At 40.9% G+C, this 23,139-nt stretch overlaps 1 protein-coding gene across 2 annotated transcripts in view; it reads right to left on the reverse strand.

The window, feature by feature from the left end:
• Positions 1-5,689: 5,689 nt before the first annotated feature.
• pds5b (PDS5 cohesin associated factor B) overlaps positions 5,690-23,139 on the reverse strand; it is a 39,657-nt gene continuing 22,207 nt past the window's right edge. The window contains exons 12-35 of one of the 2 annotated variants that reach the window (XM_049592179.1): positions 22,156-22,307; positions 20,622-20,735; positions 19,673-19,754; positions 19,533-19,581; positions 19,204-19,343; positions 17,467-17,582; positions 17,210-17,315; positions 16,818-16,978; positions 16,522-16,645; positions 16,017-16,175; positions 15,733-15,801; positions 15,353-15,489; positions 14,957-15,080; positions 14,521-14,725; positions 13,883-13,997; positions 13,070-13,202; positions 12,845-12,964; positions 12,386-12,448; positions 12,128-12,273; positions 11,399-11,471; positions 8,817-9,229; positions 8,603-8,683; positions 6,652-6,748; positions 5,690-6,542 (exon numbers count right to left, since the gene is read on the reverse strand). In XM_049592179.1, the coding sequence (XP_049448136.1) occupies positions 6,510-6,542; positions 6,652-6,748; positions 8,603-8,683; positions 8,817-9,229; positions 11,399-11,471; positions 12,128-12,273; positions 12,386-12,448; positions 12,845-12,964; positions 13,070-13,202; positions 13,883-13,997; positions 14,521-14,725; positions 14,957-15,080; positions 15,353-15,489; positions 15,733-15,801; positions 16,017-16,175; positions 16,522-16,645; positions 16,818-16,978; positions 17,210-17,315; positions 17,467-17,582; positions 19,204-19,343; positions 19,533-19,581; positions 19,673-19,754; positions 20,622-20,735; positions 22,156-22,307 (3,012 nt within the window). In that variant the 3' untranslated portion in view covers positions 5,690-6,509. Of the gene's footprint in view, positions 6,543-6,651; positions 6,749-8,602; positions 8,687-8,816; positions 9,230-11,398; positions 11,472-12,127; positions 12,274-12,385; positions 12,449-12,844; positions 12,965-13,069; positions 13,203-13,882; positions 13,998-14,520; positions 14,726-14,956; positions 15,081-15,352; positions 15,490-15,732; positions 15,802-16,016; positions 16,176-16,521; positions 16,646-16,817; positions 16,979-17,209; positions 17,316-17,466; positions 17,583-19,203; positions 19,344-19,532; positions 19,582-19,672; positions 19,755-20,621; positions 20,736-22,155; positions 22,308-23,139 lie in introns of both variants that reach the window. The other variant, XM_049592178.1, reaches the window with a different exon arrangement.

Raw genomic sequence — 23,139 nt, forward strand, 5'->3', positions numbered from 1 at the left:
GAAGTCTCATTTTAATGTTTTCAGGCTGTTTAAGTTGTGCTTTTCCTTCAAAGTGATCATTTCTACCTGGATTTGCTGACACATCAGGAGAGTGACCCAGGTGCACGAGCCCTAATATGATCTCAGTAAGAGCCTCATTATCATACATCCTCAGCTGGCAGATCATCTCATAACTCTATTTCAGTGTCACATGTCAAGAGCACAAAAAACTCATCTGCATTTCTCACTGGATCAAGTTCAGTCAGGGGATGATGGGGGAGGAAAAGATATGCAAACAGCAGTCAGTGTACCCTGCTGCAACATGGGCCCATTACTTCCTTATCTTCCTGCTTTCAGCTCGGTTGCTGGGAAACTCAGGCCTCTTAGTGCTGGCCATCTTGGTCCATATAGCACCTGCATAAATAACTCAAGAGGTGTTAGCCTGTTGGATGGGGTGTGTGTGTGTGTGCGTTGTAATAAAGGAATAAACCCTCAGCATTCTGACTGATGCATGGCAACCTTTTCTGAATAGGTAAGCTATAAGATATTAAGCCCATAGTATTTTAGATTGATTCTGTTTCATAAAATAAGTTTTGAAACAAACAGTAAATAGAAAAAAAGGCATAAACCCTTTCAATATTCATTCATTAATTGTGGTAGACATTTCCTGATTACAGTCTCTCCAATGTGAGTGAGAAATCCATTTTCAAGGTCTGATCTTAATCATTTTCTCTTCTGCATTCATGACTTACGAACAGGTGGAAAAACTAGAATTACTGCCTCGCTGTTGTTTGTCACCATGAACCAGTCAAGTTGCAGTTACAGTTTACATCCATGTCTGTCCAGAGTCATATGTGGTGTTGTGTTTTTAAAAAGGAAACTACAACCATGTTCAAAATTCATATAGGTTATTCCTGTGGTCTAAGACCAGGCTACCGTTCATTTGTCTATGTCTATTAGAGTGTAGCTCACGCTCACAAACACTGATCTTTCCTCGGCCATTTAAGTAACATATTGTGGTTCTTAATTTAGGTGGAGATCCCCTTGAAGTGTTTCTGCAGAACATTATGATGTCACAGTGAAGTTGGCCTTTGACCTTTGGATATAAAATATCAACATGTTATCATTTTCTCCTCTCATACATTTGTGTGAAATCTTGTCATAATTAGTGTATCAGTTCCAGAGTTATGGCCCAAAACATGTTTTGTGAGGGTCACAGTGACCTTTGACCTTTGACTACCAAATATCAATCAGTTAATTGTTGAGTCCAAGTGGACGCTTGTGTCAAATTTGAAGATATCCCCTCAAGGTATTCTTGAGGTATCACATTTAGAAGAATGACACAGATAGACAGACAACCTGAAAACATAATGCCTCTGGCCACAGCTGTCACTGGCACAGGAGCATAAAAAGGTTTCTAAAACTATTTTGTTCTTAACTGTGATACAAGTGGGAACAAGTTTTGCCAGGATAGTTTTTAAGTAACTTTTTTGGCATCTGTGGAAAGAAATGAAAAAAGTTCTGGCAGGTGACTGGCAGTAGTGGTTGTTGTAATACTCATTTGGGCCACAAGAGGCTGCAGTGCATCACTGTTCTAAACAGGACCTAAACATACATGTTTTCACCCAGGTGAGTATTTATTTTTCCATGCACTCTAAATCATTTGCTTTCCCAATTTCTCCTTAGTCATTAGTTCAAGGTCCACACAGTTTAATACATTCAGCGTCATGCTTGTGTTTGGCCATGTTGTTAAGGTACTACACAACAAAATAAAAGCTCTGTGCTGGAAAGTCACTGTAGTTAAAAATTTGCTTGCAGGACACTTGTGATCCATTCAGTTATGTAACATTATTGTCATGTCTCTCTTTTGGCGAGAAATATATTTTACTCACCACCAATCTGTCATTCGTGTTAGCTATACTGAAGTTAGGCCTTTCTCATCTGTTTTCACGAGTAAGAAAGAGTAACCCAGAGTAAAAATATCCTGACAGAACCTTTTTTTAATTCAGCAAAACTTTCCCCCCACTCTTTTTTCAGACAAAAAAAAGAATAAAATGAACTTCAAGAGATTATTCCAGAAATCCTTTTCTAGAATATTTTTTTTAATTAATTTTTTTACCTGCCCTGAAGTTGTAAACAGGAGACAGGAGAGAAACGATTCAGATCAAACTTAGAAAATGGATCACCAGAACTTATTTTTTCTCATTTGCCGCTCAGGGCTTCAGTTGGTCAGACAAAATGACATTCATCCCCCCCCCACGGTTTTCTGGTATTCTGTTGTTCATAATGAAATAATCATTAGTTGTAGCTTTGAAATTGTGAAAATGGTTTGGAAAAAGCCAGCAGTAACTGAGCTGCTTCATTATTCATAAAGACCAAACACTAATATTTATCAAAATGTGCTCTATTCACAATAAAAGTTAGATTTTAGAATAAATGTGCAGGCTGGGCATTTTACCCTGTCTGACATCTGAATGCATTAAAATACAAATGCAAACAAATATGAAAATAAATCACAGCTATATCTATTTTTAGATAATGTAATCATATACAGCTCAGCAAGTGACAAAGATGAGGAATGTAGTCGCTCATTGTGTTTGGCCTGAGAGGCTGGTAGTTTATCTGATGCAGGAAAACAGACTCATCTGGCAGCCGAGCAGCACGTGACGACGGCTGGTCATGGATCATAACCACGGGCAGAACATGGTGTGTGGGTGTTTTTCCACCGAGCTGAGCTGCACTGGAAAGTTCAGATCTCAGGTGTACGCACAGAAGCACTGCTAGTGTCCATATATAACACAGGAAGAACACCACTGAGTGATGCTCAGCAGCACGAGAGAACGGTCTGTATGGCTGAATCAGAGCCATTCAAATACAGGGCTCATAACTCTGAGCTTGAAGATGTGGACAAACAGTGGAGAGAGGCTGATACTCTATTCAGATGGGGAAAATACTGTATGTACAAAATAAAATCTCGAAACAAAGACAACTTGTGCTGTTTAATCAAGTTTTAGTTCTTGGCTTAACAACAGAAACTGTTGCTTTATGCAAACATTGGCAAAGTTTAAAGAAATCCAAACTTTGAGTTGAATAAAACAATTCCTAAGACATCTGAGAGGCTTAATTATTCAGCCATTTGATCAGTTTCTGTCAACATATGTAGTGTATGCTGTGTCACGTAAAGCAATACCTTATACAAGCAAGAATTCCCTACTCTGGTAGATTCCATACTCACTGGAAGCGGCCACATCCCTTTTTCTTTCTTCTGTTTCGGCCTGACAACAGAAAAAAATAAAGCAGCAACATGTTTCCTTCAAGGCTCCTAAGGTAACATGTTGGAGCCACTATAAATATGAGTTCATAGTAATACTGTATAGAATTTGTATCTGTCACAAGGATGGTGTCGTCAATTAGCAGTCCCACTTCACAAACCTATTTTTAGTAAAACACATTTGGGCTGCAGCAGTACTTACTGAAGTCTTTCTATTCACAGGCCATTTGTGAAAGCCCTCCATCAGCTCCGGTCTTGTGCCTCTCAATGCAGTTGCCATCATGACAGCCTGTTTTATCTCTTGCTCTGTGCTTCTTCACCAGGTAGTTCAGTCTTTCTTTCTTTCTGACTGCAGCAGTCACAGCTGCCAATTTCTCCCTGTCATGTGGTGCTACAATACGTTTTAAACAGTGAGTACATTTCATACGTTTGATTAAAAAGGTCTGATGTTATAGACCTTCTTCACAGCATAAGTGTTGACTTCTCAGTAGGGAAAGCACAGGTGTAACTAAGAATATCACCAATGGCACAATGCCGGGACCTTGAAACTGAAGCAGCTAAATGGAATAGAGCCATCATTAATCTGATTATTTACACCTGTGGCTTTCTGACTCTGCAATGTCACAATGATTGCTGTGAATAAGTCTGTTGGAACTTTCTGAACATGTGCCACTGAGAATTCCCTGCTCTGATGTTTACAGTTCTAAACAAATTGATGCGCTTGTGCTAAACTACCTAGCTTCAGTACTGATAATATCCCTCTCTATGTAATTGTCGACCAACTGCTCTTGCTGACACGCTACACTGACATACTCTCAGTCACCTGAGGAAGAGCGGCTCTTCTGTTCTCCTTATATCGCACTAATGCACAAGAATAACAGTCAAGTGTGCACTGTCGACCACTGTATCAGACCCTATTTATCAATATGCTTCCTCTGGATCTAAAGGCAGATGTCACTTTTGCAGTGGTAAAAGATGTTTTCCTTAAGTAAAAATTGGGATACTGTGAAAAGTACAATACTCTGTTACACATGAAAGCCCTGCATTCAAATGCTTAAAGTACAAAAAGTACAAGTATGGCCCATTTCAGAGCCACACTGGAGCCTATCCCAGCTGACATTTGGAGGGTGGCAAGGTACACCCTGGACAGGTCACCAGACTATCACAGGGCTGACACATAGAGACAGACAACCATTCACACTAGGGCTGCAAATAACGATGTCAACTAATCTGTCGATTATTTCTTCGATTAGTCGACTAATCATTTCATCGTAAAATGTGTTAAAATGTTGAAAAATGTCGGCCTGTCTCTCCCAAACCCCAAAATTATGTCATCTAGTGTCTTGTTTCGTACTCACGCCAAAGGGTTTTAGTTCACCGTCATGGGAGAGTGTGTAAAGCTGCCAATATTTGAACATAAGAAGCTGCAATAGGAGTATTTGGGTATTTTTATAGTACTTTTCTATGAAAAATGGCTCAAACTGTAATGATTAGTCGACTACTAAAATAGTCACAGATTATTTTGAGAGTCAATTAGTCATCGATTGGTCGACTAATCGTGGCAGCCCTAATTCACACTCACATTCACATTGACACCTAGGGCAATTCAGAGTCACCAATTAACCTGCATGTCTTTGGGCTGTGGGAGGAAGCTGGAGTACCTGGAGAAACCCCACGCTGCCACGGGGAGAACATGCAAACTCCGCATGAATCCCAGGATTCGAATCAGGAGCCCTGTTGGTGTAAGCTGACAATCAAATATATGTAGTGGACTAAAGAGTACAATACTGGCTTCCAGAATGTGTTTGAGCAGAGTCATACAGTAGCAGAAAATGAAAATACAAGTACATTGTGATCAAAGCTCCTGCCATCTGTACTCCAACAATCACAAAGTCACACAAGATCTATCTGTTCCTTTTGCCATCCTGATACAAAATGAGAATCAGCTGGGACTGCTCAGCATGTTTATACACACCATAGGATGTCGCGTGATTGTACCACTCAGTCAACCTGTGTGGAAGCGTCTGCATTCATTATGTTTCTTCACTCATTAATTCAGGTTTTCCTTTGATTCGTTAACCATCTGCGTTTGTGTAAGACAAATGACTGATATTTTCATTTGTGATGTTACATATTGCATTTTGTTGGCAAGAGGCCACTGCAGGATTATACCCTCCACGTGTTTGGAGACAAACTAGCACCTGTGTCATCCATTACAATCACGGAGGGTACAAAAAAAAAAAAAAAAAAAAAAAAAAAAGATTATTTTTCAAAATTTCTAAAGTCCACTTAAGTCTAGATGAGCTAACTTTGATCTGGTTTTGGTTCTTCCTGATTTCCGGTACACCTGAAGGCATCACAGCTGATCATCTCCTGCAGGAGGAGCAAACCGCTTCATCCAAGACTTGAAAGAGAAATAAAGAGAGATCGAGCATGTCGGGTTTTATAGAGAATTATATTGATACAACGGAGGATCTGACTGGGTGGATGTGATGCCAAGTTAATCAGCAGTGACAAACACTACAACCACAGCTGCTCATGACTTCCATCTACCAGCAAGTACAAACCTAAAAATGAGACGCACACTACAATCTTTTCCAGAGGCAACTCTACATTTGGACAGGTTTCTGACATTTTTTTTGTTTTGTTTTGTTTTAATTTTTCAATACATGGTAAAACAAAAAAAAAAAACAAAAAAAAAAAGGTTATTAATATACAGAGCTGTAAACAAAAAACGCATGTTTGCTTTTAAAGTAAAAGGACACAATTATCGCCACAAAAAAAGATAATGGTTAATCTCTTTCAGTTTTTCAAAGTGTGACACAGAGGGAATGATTGATGAGCAATATTGCTTTATGGGAGCACTTTAATAATAATAATATTGGCGGGTAAAAGGCTTTACAGCATCCCCCCAGTCAGCATCAAACACAACAACAGAACATGAAACAGACATAAGAGACTATTTACAAGAGTGAGCTTTTTTTGTTTTTCTGTTAAAATCATTTCTACTTAATGTGGCGAACATCATCACAATGCAACACAATGCAACAACCCACAGCTGATGATACGGATGTACGGATGTAGTGTGCATGTGGAATATGCAAGTGTGTGAATCTGTGTAACAGTAGGAGTGTCGGCGTATGAAAAGTTTAAAAAGTTCAATGTCCATATTTTCTTCCCTACGTCATTCCTCCACAACTTCAGAGTAGACGCGCCGCTTTTGTTTGTCCTCCCTCTCTCTTTTTTTTTTTTTTTTAGCTCATCTTCTCCGCCCTGCTGCCTTCTTGCGACCCTGGAGGACACACAAATAAAACGGGTGAAAACTCTGGACGGGAAACTGGGAATTTAAGTGAAGAAGTGTGGAGGAATTTCAGATATGATTCATGCAACAGTTTCAGAACCTTCGGTGTTGGCTCTTCCTCCTGCTCCTCCTCCTCGTCTTCATCCTCTTCCTCAGAGTCGTCTTTAGCAGCAGCTGCCTTCGATCGCCCACCACGCCTGGATACAAGAGGAGATACTCACTGAATCAGAATTCCTCAGCGTGTTACAGGGAGACATTTGTAAAGGTAGAAACATCACGACACCCACTGACCGAAGCTCTAAGCTGCAGCTCGGCTCAGCACAGAATGTCTGAGTTTTTGTACTTAAAGGTATCACAACGTATCACCCACCAGATGACACGTCACTTTCTGCATCGAGTCTGATACCTGTGGGTGACCTGCAAAAAAGTGATTTGCATGCAGTATTTTGTCCTAATCTTATTCTTGGGTTTTTGGGAGAAATATTAGAGGTCTAGCCAATTGGTTTGGCCGATTAATTGGCGCAGATAGGACTTTATATAAATTATTATTAATGGTGAACAGGGCTCCGATAGTGGCCAATAGCTGTAACATCCACTTGTCATGTGAGGGCGGCTGTAAGGCTTTACACGGAGTACCCCACATGCAAATACAAGGTAATGTGTGCTTTAGATCATTTGTATGATTTGAATCAAAGTTAACAGATGTAGGACAGCTTTGCTTCTTTATTAAGGGCATAATAATGTTGCTGGTTACAGAACAGCATCATGTGCTTTCTCTGTTTTGCTAACAAGGAAATTATTAGTAGCAAACCACTGGCAATGAGTGTGAAATTAACTTCTGATGATCTAAATGACTATTAACTCATAATTACTTAGAGAGCAGGAGGGGCCGGCCCAGTGTGCATCAGCGGTGAATGCCCAAAAAACTTTCAATCTCCTTTTTCACCGTACATCAGATATAATATTCTCAGAAAGCAATTATCCCCGCACTTTTATGGTGATACAAAATGTGACTTTGTCCCAGGGAACAGCTGTTTTTACCACAAGGCTGTTGAGTGGTGTTCATGTCATGACAGACCTGTTTTCAATCAGTCTCTCCCCACAGAAGTTGTCTCTTACAGCTGCTCTGCTTGATTTTTACTATTCTAATGCTGTTCTTACACTGTTCAAGTGCAGTCGGGGAGTCCCACATAAAAATGATTTTATTCTGTGTCCCGTCATTTATATGCAGGCCACATTTAAACTATTTGTACACAATACAAGGACAAGAAACTACTCAGCAGGGCAGGTGTTATTGGCCGATTAATTGGCTATCGGCTTTTTCCTGCTCCAAACTGTTGTTATTATATCGGCCATTAAAAATCCACTATCAGTCGACCTCTCATAAATATATTCTAAAAATAATAATAATGACTTAATGTTTTAATCCTCTGACTGCTGACTGTGTGTCGGCTGTCTTCTGGCCCAGCTGGAATATGAGAGCCGCTTCAATCAGGTGTGCTGCTAAGAGGCATGTTAAGTATGGAGATGTGCTGCTCAGTATAATGAGAATAAGCAAAAAATATTAAGTAAACTGCCTGAATTATCTTCTTTTTGAAATATCTTAGTTTCACATGTATAAACATCCCAAAATTATCACTTTAAATGCACTGCCTACTAAGAGAATAATTTAAACAGTGCATGATTATAGAATTTGTGGGTTCAGGTCAGGCCATGAATCTCATGTCAGCAGCTCATCAGCTCATTAGGTTGCAGAATTAATTGGTCCTATGTGTGGATGGTGGGGCAGGTGTGATATTGCGCGTTGCATTTTTGGTTCATGAAGGGGTCTTGAAAATCAGACCTGTGCAGCACTCTGCCTCAAATACTCTTTCTAAAATTAAGAAAGAAAAGCTACGCTGGTCCATTGTCATTACATTACCCTACAGTGGCAGGTAAAATAAAATTTAAAATTTATTACGCACAAATAATATTCCAAAGCCCTCACTATGATGTTGAAAATGTTTACGCTACAGCCTGAGAGACCACGTAGCTCATGTGCACCATCTTACACTGGTTTCTTGGCAGGTGGCTGAGCTGATTTGGGTGGACGTCCTCTCCTCTTCTGCGGTGTGGACTCTGCTGACTCTGTGCTGCTGAGCGAAGACAAAACACAAACGACACCGGAGTTTGAGAAAAAAATGAATCCAGCTGACAGAAATCTCGACAGCAGATGTTATCAGGGAAGCTGACCCAGCTTCTCTGCACGCATGTACTGTTCCTTACCCTTGTGATCGCCGCTGCGCCCTGGCTTGCCGTCCTCCCTTGCTCTTCAACTCCATGTTTTCACTGCTCCTGTCATCATCTTCCTCCTCCTCCTCTGCTTCCTCCTCTACCCTCTCCTCATCCTCGTCCTCCTCCTCATCCTCTGGTGGAGGAGCTGCCTTCTTTCGCCCCCTCTTCCCCTTGGAGGGCGTATCCTGACTGGGAGCGGCAGACTTTGGAGGCCGGCCCCTGCGTCCTTTTTTCGGCGGGCTGTTCTGTTCATCCTCTGGCCGGTTGTCCTCGTCCCACTGGTCCTCGGACTCGGCCGCTGCGGTCGTGTTGGCTGCCGCCTTCTTGCGTCCACGCTTTGGTTTGCTGTCCTGGTCGTCACTGGAAGTCACGCCACGTTTGCGACCGCGGGGCTTTTCAATATCCTGTAAAGACAGAACAAAATGTTGACAAGGGCTGATGGGCCTCCTGCTGAGCTTTAAATTATTTTTTTTTTCTCTGATCGGTGATGTGAAGTTGTGAAACTGTCTGGTTTGCACAATAGTTTTGCTTCCTGTGAAAATAAACTGTTTGAAAACCAACATCTACTTAAATTAATGCTGGAAACAAGTGGCAAAATACTTGTCAATTCTACTACAGTCCTGTGAAACATCTGTACATTGATAACTTTTGCTAAAAGATACCTTTATTTTTTGACTCTTTAGAGAGGGGAGAATTGAATAAACTGCACTGTTTATGAAATAAACAAAGACAAAATGATGCATGCAGCAGGTCTAGAGGCTGTTATGAATAATAGTTTACACAGCGTGTACTTGCTAATCCTATCTTGACTTAAATCCAGCGGGTGTTTGCACAGTAGAATCAAAACACAGAGTCACAAGGGTTTATGACTGGCAACACTTCACTGGATCACAGCAACATTCCTACTTGTTCTGAGCAACTGTGTCATTTCAGATCACGTTTTGTTTATTTGTGCACTCATAGTATGAAACAGTTGAATAAAATCTCAGTTTTACTTTGCTTAGAATACTTAAGTTTCTGCAAATTTGCAATCACAATCACATTGTAAACAAAAAGCAATTTTGTTTTTGCCCATTTATCCTCCCGGTGTCATGGGACTTCTTATCAAAACACAATTACAGTCATAAGATGGAAAATAGCTTCATTTCCTAGAAATAGAGTTGTGCAAATATGATAAAAATAACAATACCATCAACCTTTCCAACTGGGGGAGGAACATTATCTGGAGGATTATGGCTCTGTCAACATTAAATATCTCAATAGTTGGTTTGTATGACTCAATAATGTGATATTTTCAGGATGATTACTGGAGCTCTCAGACAAAAGAAATAAGATGGGAGGAGAAACTCTGAATTATAAAACAAAGCAGCTTAAAGTGCAGATGAAACAGCCTTTTGAGAATATTTAGTTTCAGTATCGTGACGTAACTGAGCGAAACAGGATGAGCAGGCAGGATATAAAGTTGGTAGGAATTTGATTTGTTGAAAAGTAGGCGTGTAACAACAGCGAGGCCTTAACAGTGTACACCAACAGGATAGTAGAATAGGTCAGGAAGAGAAAAACAGCCCATCATGTGCTCCATGTAGTTTCCAAAGAAGTCCACTGTAAAATGCCTGGCACATAACCACGAGATGTCACAGACTACGCTTTTCTCAAAGTGAATAAATTCTAGCCCTGGAGTGACCACAATATTTTAGGTAAACAGAAGAAGTTTTAGGGTGGCAAACACCCAAACACACACTGAGGTACAATGCTGTTGCTAGCTAGCTAACACACTGACGAATCTTAGCTCAGAGCTGCTAAAAGTTACAGATCGATTGATGGGTGGATGTTATGTATTGGTTGAACTAGCTTACATGAGCTCATTAATATTTAGTTTAGGGCTGCCCCTTGAAAGTCGGAGGTTGAATTGTCAGTCGGAAACACCTCAGTCGACTGAGAGTGCTTCAAGTCGAGCAAGTCAGTGTGCTGTGCAGTGTGCTTCTGGGGATGTTTTAGTGCCCAGATTTTACTGCGGAGTGAGCACTCTTGACTTTCACGCTACTCTTTGGTACAGACAGCTGCAGGCGTGCGTTTCCATCGTAAGGCTCTGATATAACATTATCTGCTCTCTTCTGCTTGGAAATGGTGAAATTGCAGCTCATGGATACTTTATATGACACAGTCTCTGGCTTTTGTTCGACATCTAAGGTTGTCGCACATTTCCAGTCCATCATTAGCGATGTTAGCTTGTTTATGTTACATGAATGCCGCTGTCACACTGAATGCCTGGCTTAGCCCTGTTCAAACTTCAGAACTTTATATGAAAAACAAATAAAACAGACAAAAAAACAATGTGTAGTCAAATATTTGTATTTTGAACGGCCTGGATGTATTTTGATACAGGAATACAAAAAACATATATTTTCTGTAATTTCTTTGGCATATATTTTTAAAGAGGTGCACAATATGACCAAAGATGTGATCTAAAGGGGTTAAAGGCTTCATTTCACCTGGACTTTACTTTTTCTATTATAATAACCACTCTCCCATCACAGAAGATGTCATATCTGCATCCAAAGAAGTTTTAATACCTTGTCAGTGCTGTCTGCTCTCTTTAGGCTGATGTCCTCGTTTTCACTGTGATCCATCTCTGTGCTGTCGTGCCTGAAACACACAAATTATTAATTGTGACTATTTCATACAAGCAACGAAATGCAGCTCAAGTGGAACAGGTAACAAGACACAGAAGCATTCACTTTCAGTATTCCTGTGGGGTCTATGAGCATTTATCAATGAACATGTTGTTTTCTTTATTTTTCATTTGGTGTATAATTAGATCCAGAGCAGCTTCTGTGTAGGGTCAGTGATGACGTCTGGAACTGGATGGGATTTAGTGTCATAAGCCCAATTTGCCCAGGACTAATACTGCCTGGGGACCTCTGGTAATTTGTATTGTGGAGGTTGTCTGTGATCTTTATCCCATGCAAATCCACCATGTCTGTAATTTGTCAAGTGAAAATTCAGCCTCAAATTACCAACCATATTTCATCAAACGCAGAGGTCGTGTGATAATATTGGTTCTGTGCAAATCAGCATGTCAGTGATTTGGGGTTGTATTTAGAATTTCTGTTTTCTCTGCGTCTCATTTCTGCCTCTTTCCTTGTCATAGAGGCTGTGCTGGAAATTATAAAAGTTTTGAAAGAATTCTGGGTGCTGAAGGCTCATCTCACTACACAGCATTGCAACCTATTTGCAGAAAAGCAAGCTAGGGTATGATCTTGTGACGTGAGCAGTGTGTGTATCAGTAACATGTCTTGTACCTGGTCTTGGTGCGCTGTGGGGAGCCTGGGTTGGACGAGGAGTCGTCGTTGCTGGCAGTCTCCATGCGAGAGGCTTTACTCTGGAGCTGTTTCCCCGCTGACGCCAGTGGCTTGTTTACTGCGCCCAAAACGTTAGCCGACTTGGGCTTGAGGAGTGAGACATGACAGTTGGAGTTGGATATGCGCTCCATCCAACGAAACACAGAAATTAAGAAGCAAAAGCCAACATTAACATTTCAGAGGTGTGATTAAGCTTACCTTTCCTGGTGTGAAGAATGACTTCATCTCTGGTGGGAGATAGTTTTTTGTGTTGCTGAAATTCTGAAAAAGAGAAAGAAATCTTAAGGGGCTTGTTTGTGTAGAGAATAAATGTGAGACACAAGCTGGGGATTATGAGAAGAAGGTTTGATCCTGCCAAACAATCTCATTAGTCGAATGTGTGCCAGCTATGTTGATAATTCCCGAGTTACACAAAGAAGTGGGATGCAGGTGGTGAAACCAGGTTACTACCAGCCACCACAAGCAGGGAAACACAATCCAACACACAACACATCTCTGTCTATCTTTTAACTAACACTTCTGTATATGCATTTTAAAGAGGTGTATATGCAGATCTAATTAGCAGCTCTGTTATTTCTATTAAAAAAGAAGAGTGGAATTTACTACAGTGGCAGAAAAAATGTTTTCTTGATGATGCTTAGTGCTGCAGACACCAACCTTGTCGGGCTTGGTGAAGAAGCTTGAGGGCAGCACAGGGTCTTTCGGGGACTCCAGGCTGTAGGTGGTGCTCTTTGACATGATGATGTGCATGGCTACATCACACACTGTGTAGAGTTTCTGTGCAGAGAGACATTACTTGTCAGCAGGATGGCAGTTAGAGCAGTGAATAAGTACTGTGCATCTGATTTCTTCAGTTCATGAGCTTGCAGACGTGATGTGTACCTCGTTGGTTTTGGGATCGCTGGAGGCCTGGGCATCTTTCGTTTGTTTGATATTTTCCACCATTTTCCTGATGAAGGCGTGGCTGTTGTTCTCGTTCTTGGCCATGATGATCTCCAGGACAAACCACAGAGCCCTGATAAGGAGGGGAAGTTTGACATAAGCATACAGTCTTTGAATTCAAAACACATAGAATACTTAAGAAGAATTCTGGCCATAATTTCCTTTTAAGTTCCTGGACATAGATCTTAAAACTCTTTGGATACTGCAGATGCAATTAATGAGTAATGGTGCACTAAAGGTAAAGACACTGAGTCTCTGTGGGGGGAGAAGTTGATATTATTCAGTCCAAGTGTTTTTATAGCCAACACAGCTGCAAGCCCCCTAAAATATGACTCGAAAGTAAATACCAGGTTGTAATATTCAACACTGATCTAAGAGTTTCATTTGTTTTCTAAAATGTGTCACTCTTTTTTTACTGAAGTATTATTTTACTATCAGCATCCAACCGTTTTCTCATACATTACTACATACAGAAGATCAAGGATGCAGCTTTAGATATCAGGGAAGTCATCTCCCTAAATATCTTTAAAAAGAAAACTAAAAACGAACCTGTTCACTTTGGCCTTTAACTGGCTTCTGATTTACTTGATTTTCTGATTTATGGTTTTACAATTCTATGATCTTATGATGTCTGTTTTATGTCCATTATGTCTATTTTCATGTAAAGCACATATCCTGCCCTTATTGTGAAGCACGTCGAGCTGCATTTCTTGTATAAAAGGTGCTATATAAATAAGGTTGATAATTACTTACTCTTTAATTTCCTTGAGCTGCTCGATGTCCTGTACTTTGACGTAGTCTGGGTCATGTGCCAGCAGGTGGATGGTGTACGGCACCACATACTCCGGCAGCAGAGAGAACAGCTTGTCTGTTGGCAAACACAGTACTGATTACACCAATATTATCTCATCACAACAGTGGGAATGATTACTGCCATGTGCACTGATGTACACTACAAGGAAAGCAAAAGTTCTTATTCATTTCTTTTTAATTTCCCCCTTCCAGTCATCTCTACCTTTTAAATATTCTGGTTTTAGATACAATATATACTGTAGGATCTAATGCTTTTTAAAACTTTTTCAAGAAAGTTTCTCAACCAAATTTAAGACTTTTCTTATTCAAGCATCACAGGTTATGCATAAATGTAAGTAGTACACATGTAGTCCCATGCGGAGGTGCAAGTATGGATAAAGATGAAGATGGATAAAGATAAAATGTTTGTCGCAATTAAGACCATAAAAATTAAAATGTAAAAAAATAAATTTTAAGACTAAATACTTATAAAATTGAATTTAAAGACCGGCAGACATCCTGCTCTTCTGATCACAACAATCTACAAATAAAAAACAACTGTTTCTATTTTATTTTCAGATTTTGTTTGGTTTCTTTACCGCTGATGGCAGCGTGCTGTTTGAGGTACTCTCGGCGTATGTTGACGTTTTTCACCAGGCACTGGCGAGCGTGAGCCCTCCTCTCTTTGACAGGGTCCTTGGCACACAAAGCAAACACTGCCATGTATTCCAGAGGCAGACGGAGGCGGCACAGGCCCCGGTGGAGCTTCTGGGAAAAACACTGTCGCACCTGGTAGCATTCATCCTGGAGAGCAAAGAGAAAGACGCACAGAGAACAGTGACAATTATGAGGAGGAGAGGGGGTTGATGACATGATTTAGAGCAATACGAGGAGGGAGTGTCGAGGTGGAGTGAGGTTGGATGTTGGAGACAAAAAGGTACCCGGTGGTGGCAAATCATTTCAAAACAACATGAAATCAAAGATATGAAAATGAAATAAGCTGCATGATCACAGGAGATTTGTGACAATTCTTACATTGATGACAAGAGCACACAGCTGATACTGCTCCAGCGTGATGATTTCGTGATAGCAGGGCTCCTGTGCCAGCTTCAGCAGGGCGCACGCCGCCGCCAGCCGCAGCCTCGACATGTCTGGTTTCCTGGGGGATGAGGGGAAGGAGCAGAAGAGATAAGAGTAAACAAGGATTTCTTTATTTATCTGCAAATGTGTTTACGATTAGAGCCTAACATCTCCCTGGGGTCCCCGATACCCATTAAAACATGGTGCTTCAGTGAAAATTACAGGATTATAATGTGAAGACAAAGCTTTTTCTGAGCTGCTCAAAAGGCTGACACACACACACACACACACACACACACACACACACACGGGATCTTTGTCTAATAAAGGAGTAGAGGCTTTGTTGTTTACCCCATCCGGCCCTGCTCGGTTAAGTCTCCGTCACTGTGTAGAATAGCAGTCAGCATCCTCAGGGTGGAGTTGCCTGATTTGCTCTGGTTGTTCTTCACTCCTAGTAACCACCGCACCATCAGCTTTATGCCCTGGATCTGAACGGAGAGGGGTTAACAGAAGCACATCACTTGAGTAACAACATCCACAATCACGGGTTGTGGTCTCCTCATTTACTTATTAGGATAAATATTTAAGCCCTATTGTGTTGACATCATAATCAGCATGACATTTCTGACTCTGAACGTGTTCTTCAGATTAAAAAAAGATTAAAAGCACACAGCAGAGGAGTGAACAGGCGGACAGAATTTTAAGAGATACACAAGGGGTAAACTGCCAACCTTGGCCAATGTCTCCGGGGACACTTCATCATCAGGAACCCAAAGTTTGGTTGTCTTCTTGCCTGGGATCTACACACAACACAAATAACACTGTAAGACTTACTTCATTGATCACAGACATGTGATGAACAGTTTTGGGACCTCGGAGTTGCACTACATCAGGATTTGTTGAACAAATAAATAATAATAACTATTAAAAGACTGGCAGCAGGTTTTAAAAACAAAGACTTGGCTCTCAACATGACTCTGGTATATGTGATGTATATACATAAGTAAGTGTGTACCCTGTCGTTCATGAGCAGATCCTTCACAATGAAGTTGGCGACTAGAGATTTGAGCGGTGCAGCAAACTGCTCTGGGGCCAGCTGAGCCAGGTGACCCAGAGTGGTCAAAGGAGTGATGAGCTGCTCTAGGTTAGCAGGGTCCAGGCCTTTGTGCAGCGGCTGGAGAGACACAAACACACAATATTTTAGTGACTGTTTGATCCTGGGTCAAACTAACACATGGACCATCACATTATATCTGACAAATTGTTAAGGTTTAGGAGGACGAGGTGTGTTTATTATTTCTGTTTTAGTGCCATAGCAGCATTCACATGCACCAGTGTCTCATTATTTCATTTCCATGATGTAGTTAAAGTGAATACTGAGTTCACCTCAGGGTGGTTTCTTACATTTTCTAAATATTTCAGGCACGTTTATCAATCAAATCTATTTCTCTGCACAAAATGACAAGAGACTAATTTGATTGAAAGAACACATCAAATCAAAGGAGATGGGAATGACTGACCTCGAAGATCTGGGCGAAGTGCGTGTCTCTGTTGCTGAACATAGCGTTGATGCAGTGGATGGCATACTTGGCCTGGCGAGGGGGGCCTCTCTTGGCTTTGGCCTGCAGTACCGGCAGCAAAACACTTGGGGGAGCAGGCAGAGGAGCACAATTACAAACCACAGAAACTATAGCCATAAGTCTGAGAGTGCAGTTACAGCGAGTGCTTCAGTTCAACATAATGGATAACCACAGTGATCTATGAGAGTGAAAGGATTTGTCCTGCTGAAAGCTTGAGAAAGAAGGAAAGCACGTACGATTTGATGTGAGGGAAACTCTCTTCCATCTTGCTGCCTGTGTTCTTGAAGATCTGCAGTGCAGCCTCTGCAACCTTCTCGTCATCCATCTTCAGACAACCCAACAGAGACTCAAATGTCTCTGCAGAGTGGAACGACACTGGGTGTGTGAACGACAGCACCTGTGTGGTGTGAAAAACAGGAGTCAAACAGTCTGACAATTATTTTTTTAATAATTATAAGTCCAAATCCCTTTAAAAACCATTACATATATTTCAAGCAAAGTCAAGAATTGATTAACTCGCTGGACAAACATGAGAAGTCATCGTGTCATCATTATAAATAAGTTGTGTTTATACCACTGTAATGACCACTGCTGTCAGCTGATGTTTGGGTTTCCGGCTGGTATTTACCTTCAGCAGTTCCAGTCCTGCTCTGATGGCCTCTTCAGTGGGGACGCCCTCCTCCTCATCATCAGCTGTTCCGTCTATAGATTTGTTAACCTGTTTTATCAAAGCACTGCCAGATGATGGTAGAGATGAGAGAGGGAGAGGGAAAAGGTCAAATACTGCACAACTGAAATACATTTTTTACAGTCTTTGTATTAGTGTGGTGATTTAAAGTTTGTGTTGAGGGTCTTTACACACAGACACACACACACACACAGTACCTGATGGACTCTGTGTCGATGTGGACAGGAGCAATTCTCTCCAGCAGAAACTTTACCATTTCCAGGAATGGATTGCTGGGCTGTTTGGGGCTGCCGAGCTTTTTAGTGATGTCTCGCTGAAAAAGTGACAAAAAAATAATGATGAAACATTTAAATAATGACACTGCAATGAAGAAAAAGACAATCTCTTCATCTCACACCTGTAACTTTTTAGACTCGGTTTCTGCCATTTTCCATGCTGGTCTCGTGTCTGAATAAACCCCCTGGTCACTTTTACCCTTAAGTAACAACTGCAATCTTCAGGGAATCTACAGGAGTCAGAGACTTAAATCTAATACCTTTTAATACAAATTTTATTCAAATTTAAAACAAATTTTTAGAAAAATCCTCATTTGTTGATATTCAAATAAGCATAGCAGGTAAACATCAAGGTAAGTACTATGTTTTTGGTCTCTTCAAGAAGACAGTTTTGGGTAGGAACAGTTTCCTTTTACGTTAAATAGCTGTAATAAATGCAGCCATTACTTTTTTTCCACATTGCAATTTAGCAATGTAGCAATTTCTTTGTACAGGAAATTATGACAAGTACATCTAAAGTGAGTAGGGTTGATGTAGAATAAGCATTTCCTGACAGGTGAATATAGAATATTAGGTTTAGTGGTAGACAGAGTGTGTTATACGTTAACCCTGACGCAGGAGAGCTTGACTAATTTTGACAAAAATACAAACATGTAGTAATTCAAATTTAAATCTATTCAATTATTTTTAAAGCCTAATATTTATAAAATGGAACTTAAGATTTTCTAAGACTCTTTAAGGGCCTGCAGACACCCTGAATCCTACTAGGTCAGACACTTGTAACATTTCCGTATCACTTTTACCATGACTAACTGAAATGCTGCAGTAGCACAAGGTGTAACAAAGCAGCAGAGAGATACACATCTTGTTTCGCCTTTTAACACCACTATAATCAAGTAATTATCTCAATCATCATCTTTTATGCATCGTAAAAATCTGTTTAATGAACTCGTAAACCACATAAAAGGGTTATCATTAAGGCGGGAGATTTATCTGCTCATATCAGTCTATAAAACTAGTTTTTCCCTTGCAGTGGGAGTGGGGCAAAGAGGTTAAAAACCCTTTCAGTAAAAAATCTGATCAACAGTCGCTCCATGAATTTCCTTCTTACATGCAGCAAGTGAGCTAAAAGGAGTCAGAAATTACTGTGCTGTCATTTGATGTTAGTGCACTGTCGGATACTCTAAAACGGGCAGCAGAGGTCACTGTCAAATAACATGTGCTGTCATGTCTGAATGAAGCTGTAGGGAACATTAACATAACGTTGCCTGAATGACAAAATGCCATCACTTCAACAGACAGGCGAAGCCAGCATTGTCAATGTACTTCGTGTCCGGAAAAAACGTACAAGTGTTTAGAACATAAGGAGTGTAGACAGACAACAGAGCGAGGCTTGGCTGGGATACTTTCCCCAACAGTGACAACTGGTCACTGGAATCCTCCTCCTATATTTTATAGCCTGCTTTTACATCTACATGGTCTGAGTATTAATTAGTTATTAAGTTAATTCAAAGAACAGATTATATACATTTTAGGCACCAGATTACTGAAGACTAATTCAAAATATAACTTATTACACTATAAGGTAAAGGTTGCCAGTGGAGGGATGACAGTGTTTCAATTACAGGGCAGAACTTGGAAAGAAATGTCAATACTCACCACACAGACTTCAGCTTGCTTGCAGGAGCATGAGGGGCTGACCAAGGTTTCCAACTGATCTCTGATTCGCTCATCATCATCCAGGACCTGAGCCAGCTTCTTCACAAAGTCCTGAGCCTTGCCTGGGTCTGGCAGGTTCCCTACAGACACACAGAATTAAAAAGCTGAAGTCCACAAGGAATAAATCTGAAACAAGGGTGGTTAAGTCACTCTGCATTCAGCAATGTCATTTCAATCTTTATTCAGTACTTTAGCTATGCTGATTGGAAAGACCCACAAGGCAGTTTTCTGAAAGAAACTAATTTAATACTATGCATAAGTGCCCTTACTTGTGATCACCATGACTTTGGCGAATACGGCCTTGCTCGATGCTTCAGACTACAACAAACAAACAAAAAAAGTTTAGAAACATTAGACCACGGCATATTAACTTTAAGCTTTTTCTGTGGAGTGCTTCAGTCAGAGTTACCTTGGGTTTTTTGATCAGGTCCAGCAGGTCTTTGACATGGTGTCTCAGCAAATTCTGGCACTTCCACATCTCGTTCAAAGCTCTGAGAGGCGCAGATGAAGAAGAGTCAAACACAGAGATGGAAACAAATGATAAGGATGAATGCTAGTAGTACAGCAGAAAGATAAAGGCCTTCCTCCTGAATATTTCTTCCAGACAGTTCAAATCTGGCGTTATCTTAAAAATGAATTCCATCAGTGTGTTGCCTCAGATCTTTCAAAAGTTCAGTTCTTACAAAATAAACAGGACTGAAAATGCCACACCATGTTTTGCAGCTGAATTGATCTTATTTCAGTCAGGGCCACTTTAGTCAAACAAAACTGTATTTCCATTTGCAGTATTATATTTGGCAGAATGGCTCTGTTCTGGGGCCTCTCTGCCCTTCCTCAGGCCTACGCAGAAAGTCTCTTCCATGCACCTATGTGGAAAGCCTTAAGACAGAGAGAGCACTCCTCTCTGCCCTTCCACGTGCAAACAAGGAAAGCCTATGGCAGAGAAAGCAGACCTCCCTGCCCTTCCATGTGCCTACATGGAAAGCCTAAGGCAGGCAGAGCAGCAGCAAAGACCCCCCAGGAACAGAACAGAGCAGCATCAATGACAAACAGAAATGACATTGATAAGTCAGACACAGCATGAAAAGGAGGAGCTGGGGTGGAGGCGGCTTGCAAAGTGGCCTGCAGAGGAAGAAGGCAAGCCTAATGTTAAATTGGGCGCCCTGAATGAGATTCTCCAATTGCTTGCCTAGAAAGAAATCATGTGATCTATCAGCTGACTCCCTTCCATCAATCAGCTGCTCCATCAGTTGATCGGACTGTTTGAGATCAGCTGATGTAGCTGGGATGTGAGCTGAGCTTGAAATCGTGTCCTGCCTGAGCTAACGGTATGCTCAATATGTGTGACAAAGACTTACTTGACAGCATTTGTGTCCAGGGTGGCATACAGGTAGTAAAGACACTTCATCCTCTCAGTGGTCTCCAAGTTGTGAGGAACCATGTACTGGGCAAAGACCCGCTCCACCAGCAACCTGTGCACACACAGGAGAAATTAAGATTAACATGAAGAATATCCACAAAAATTAACACAGTTTCCCAATTTAAGGGTTTGAGCCGAGAGTCCTGGCAGTCATTAACCTACCATTAAATTTGTTTAACAGGATTATCTACACCAGGGTTTGAAATTAAGTCGGCTTGGGACAAAGTGCTGTTGAAATTTTGGAAATGCCCTTGAAAAAGAAGATGGGGCATTTCTTTATTACTATTTATATGATCCCTGTTGATTTTTATATCAAATATTCATGCATGAATGAGATTACAGTCTCTCTAACCAAACATATCACACACTAATTAAATAGACAGATATGATTTCCTAGCAGTCCTGGCATAATCTCATATTTTAATACCTCTCAAAATAAAAACGGGACATTTTTAGTCACTTTGCATCCTTAAATTTCGAATGATCGAATTTCAGAGATTTTAAGAGAGAATTTGCTGAGCATGCACAAGTATTTTAACACTGCCCTGCTTTACACTCTCGCAGTCACACACTCAGGAACTGCCTGTTACAATACAAGCCTTTCCTGTTGGCAGCTGAGCAGCTTCACTGCAGCAGAGTGATTCAGAGGATAACTGCACCCTCAGACACTGTTGTGCAGTTAGATCTGATGTTTTGTGGCTTTTTTTTAAAAGAGGCGCTCTCTTTGCTTCAACATGGCTCATCCACGTCTACTTCAGCTGGTGACATTTTGCGGTATGACTTTCGACAGCCCTCTGCGAGGCACTGTAAGCTCTCCATGTTGTGTATGTGTAGGTGGAGAAACAATAACACCAAATTTTGCAGTTCAAAGTGAAGCGGACGATGCTGCAGTGTGCTGTCTGGATCCTCCAATGCTTATTTCACTTGCTTATGAAAACAGCTGTGACTGCTTCACATTATGGAGCCCTGAGGCAACTGTAGGTGGTGTCTTTTCCTTTATATTTTTCCCTGTACGATTGTCAAACTGCAGTGACAAATCGTTTGAGTCTAGAGAGAAGCCTTTGCTTTTCAGATTCTGAAGGGCTGATTTAAAAGCCTTTCTTTATTGTTTGTGTCTGAGATGGGTAAAAAGTGTTAAGTCTGCAGTAAAGTATCTCAATGTGATGTCATTATCTACTTTCAGCTGGTTAACCACGGAACAAGACACATTAATCAAACAAAATTAAGTGCAGAAATCCAAGGTACATTGCCAATAGCTCAGGGCGCACTCAAAAGCTTTGGCTGAGCAAATGAAGAGCAATTGATTCAAGGAACTCACAGGGAATGTAATCAGCATCTTTTAGGGAACAGATTTAAATACTCTACTTTTAAAACACTTACCCCTAGGTACTAAACACTCCACTGAAATTCACAATGCTGTTTTGACTTTCCTGTGTTGTTAATTTAGCAGAGAGTATCACATGCACACAAACCTGTCATCGATGCTGTTCTGGTAGTAGATATGGAGTAGCTTGTCTTTGATCCAGGAAATCTGTTTAGAGGCCTCCCTCCCTCCCTCTCCCTGCAGTGAGTACTTCCTGTAGATCGATGCCAGGCCCATCATGGCCTCCTTACGTACACGCCACTAATGAAGGAGGACAGGAAAATAAAGGGAGAGACATTCCCAATCATGACAGCTGGTTAAATGAGAATTTTATGAGAATCTAAACACAATGTTGTCACACAATGACGGCTGGGCGATATAAATGACACCAATCAGGACATTTTTCTAATAATAAATAAAATCAGAAACTCTGATATGCCATTGAAAAGCTACATTGCTTGAAATCAAACAAAAAGACAATCAAATTGCAGAAACAAGACGATTACTAGCCAAACACAGGCAGATAGTTCGAGGACAGACAAGTGCTCCCTCACTTCACAGGTTGCAGCAGGAAGCAACAGCAAACTTAAACATTAAGAGATGTTGACATAGTGGTGGTGTGGAGACAATTTGGCTACTTAAAGATCCGTTTGGCCACAAAGTGGATGAGACAGTCTAAAATGCAGCTGGGGCTAACGCTACTTAAAGTCCCACATGAAACAAAATAGTTTTATCTGACTGAAAATGTGCCAGCGAAAAAGGAAAATGCCACAAATTTGTGCATCACCATCAAATAAAGCCTTCAAGAAGTTATACTCTTATCAGCAATAAGACACATCTCCTAAAATGAGCTGCAAGGCTCTAAAGCCATTTCCACTGCATGATACAGCATTGTTCTTATTTGGTTTTCCATTAGCAAAATCAAGGTTTCAAGCACGCTGAGCTGCTACTGAAAGGTGGAAGTGAAAACGCATTAAAGGTGATGTCAAGGCAGTTTCACACGGGACTGTAATGGCGTTCAGCTGAGACTTGTGCCTACGCTGAGGGTGCACTGACAACAAAATAGAGAAAAGGACCTGGTGACAAAAGTGAG

This window comes from Epinephelus fuscoguttatus, linkage group LG12 (genome assembly GCF_011397635.1).
Source record: "Epinephelus fuscoguttatus linkage group LG12, E.fuscoguttatus.final_Chr_v1".
NCBI lineage: Eukaryota > Metazoa > Chordata > Actinopteri > Perciformes > Serranidae > Epinephelus > Epinephelus fuscoguttatus.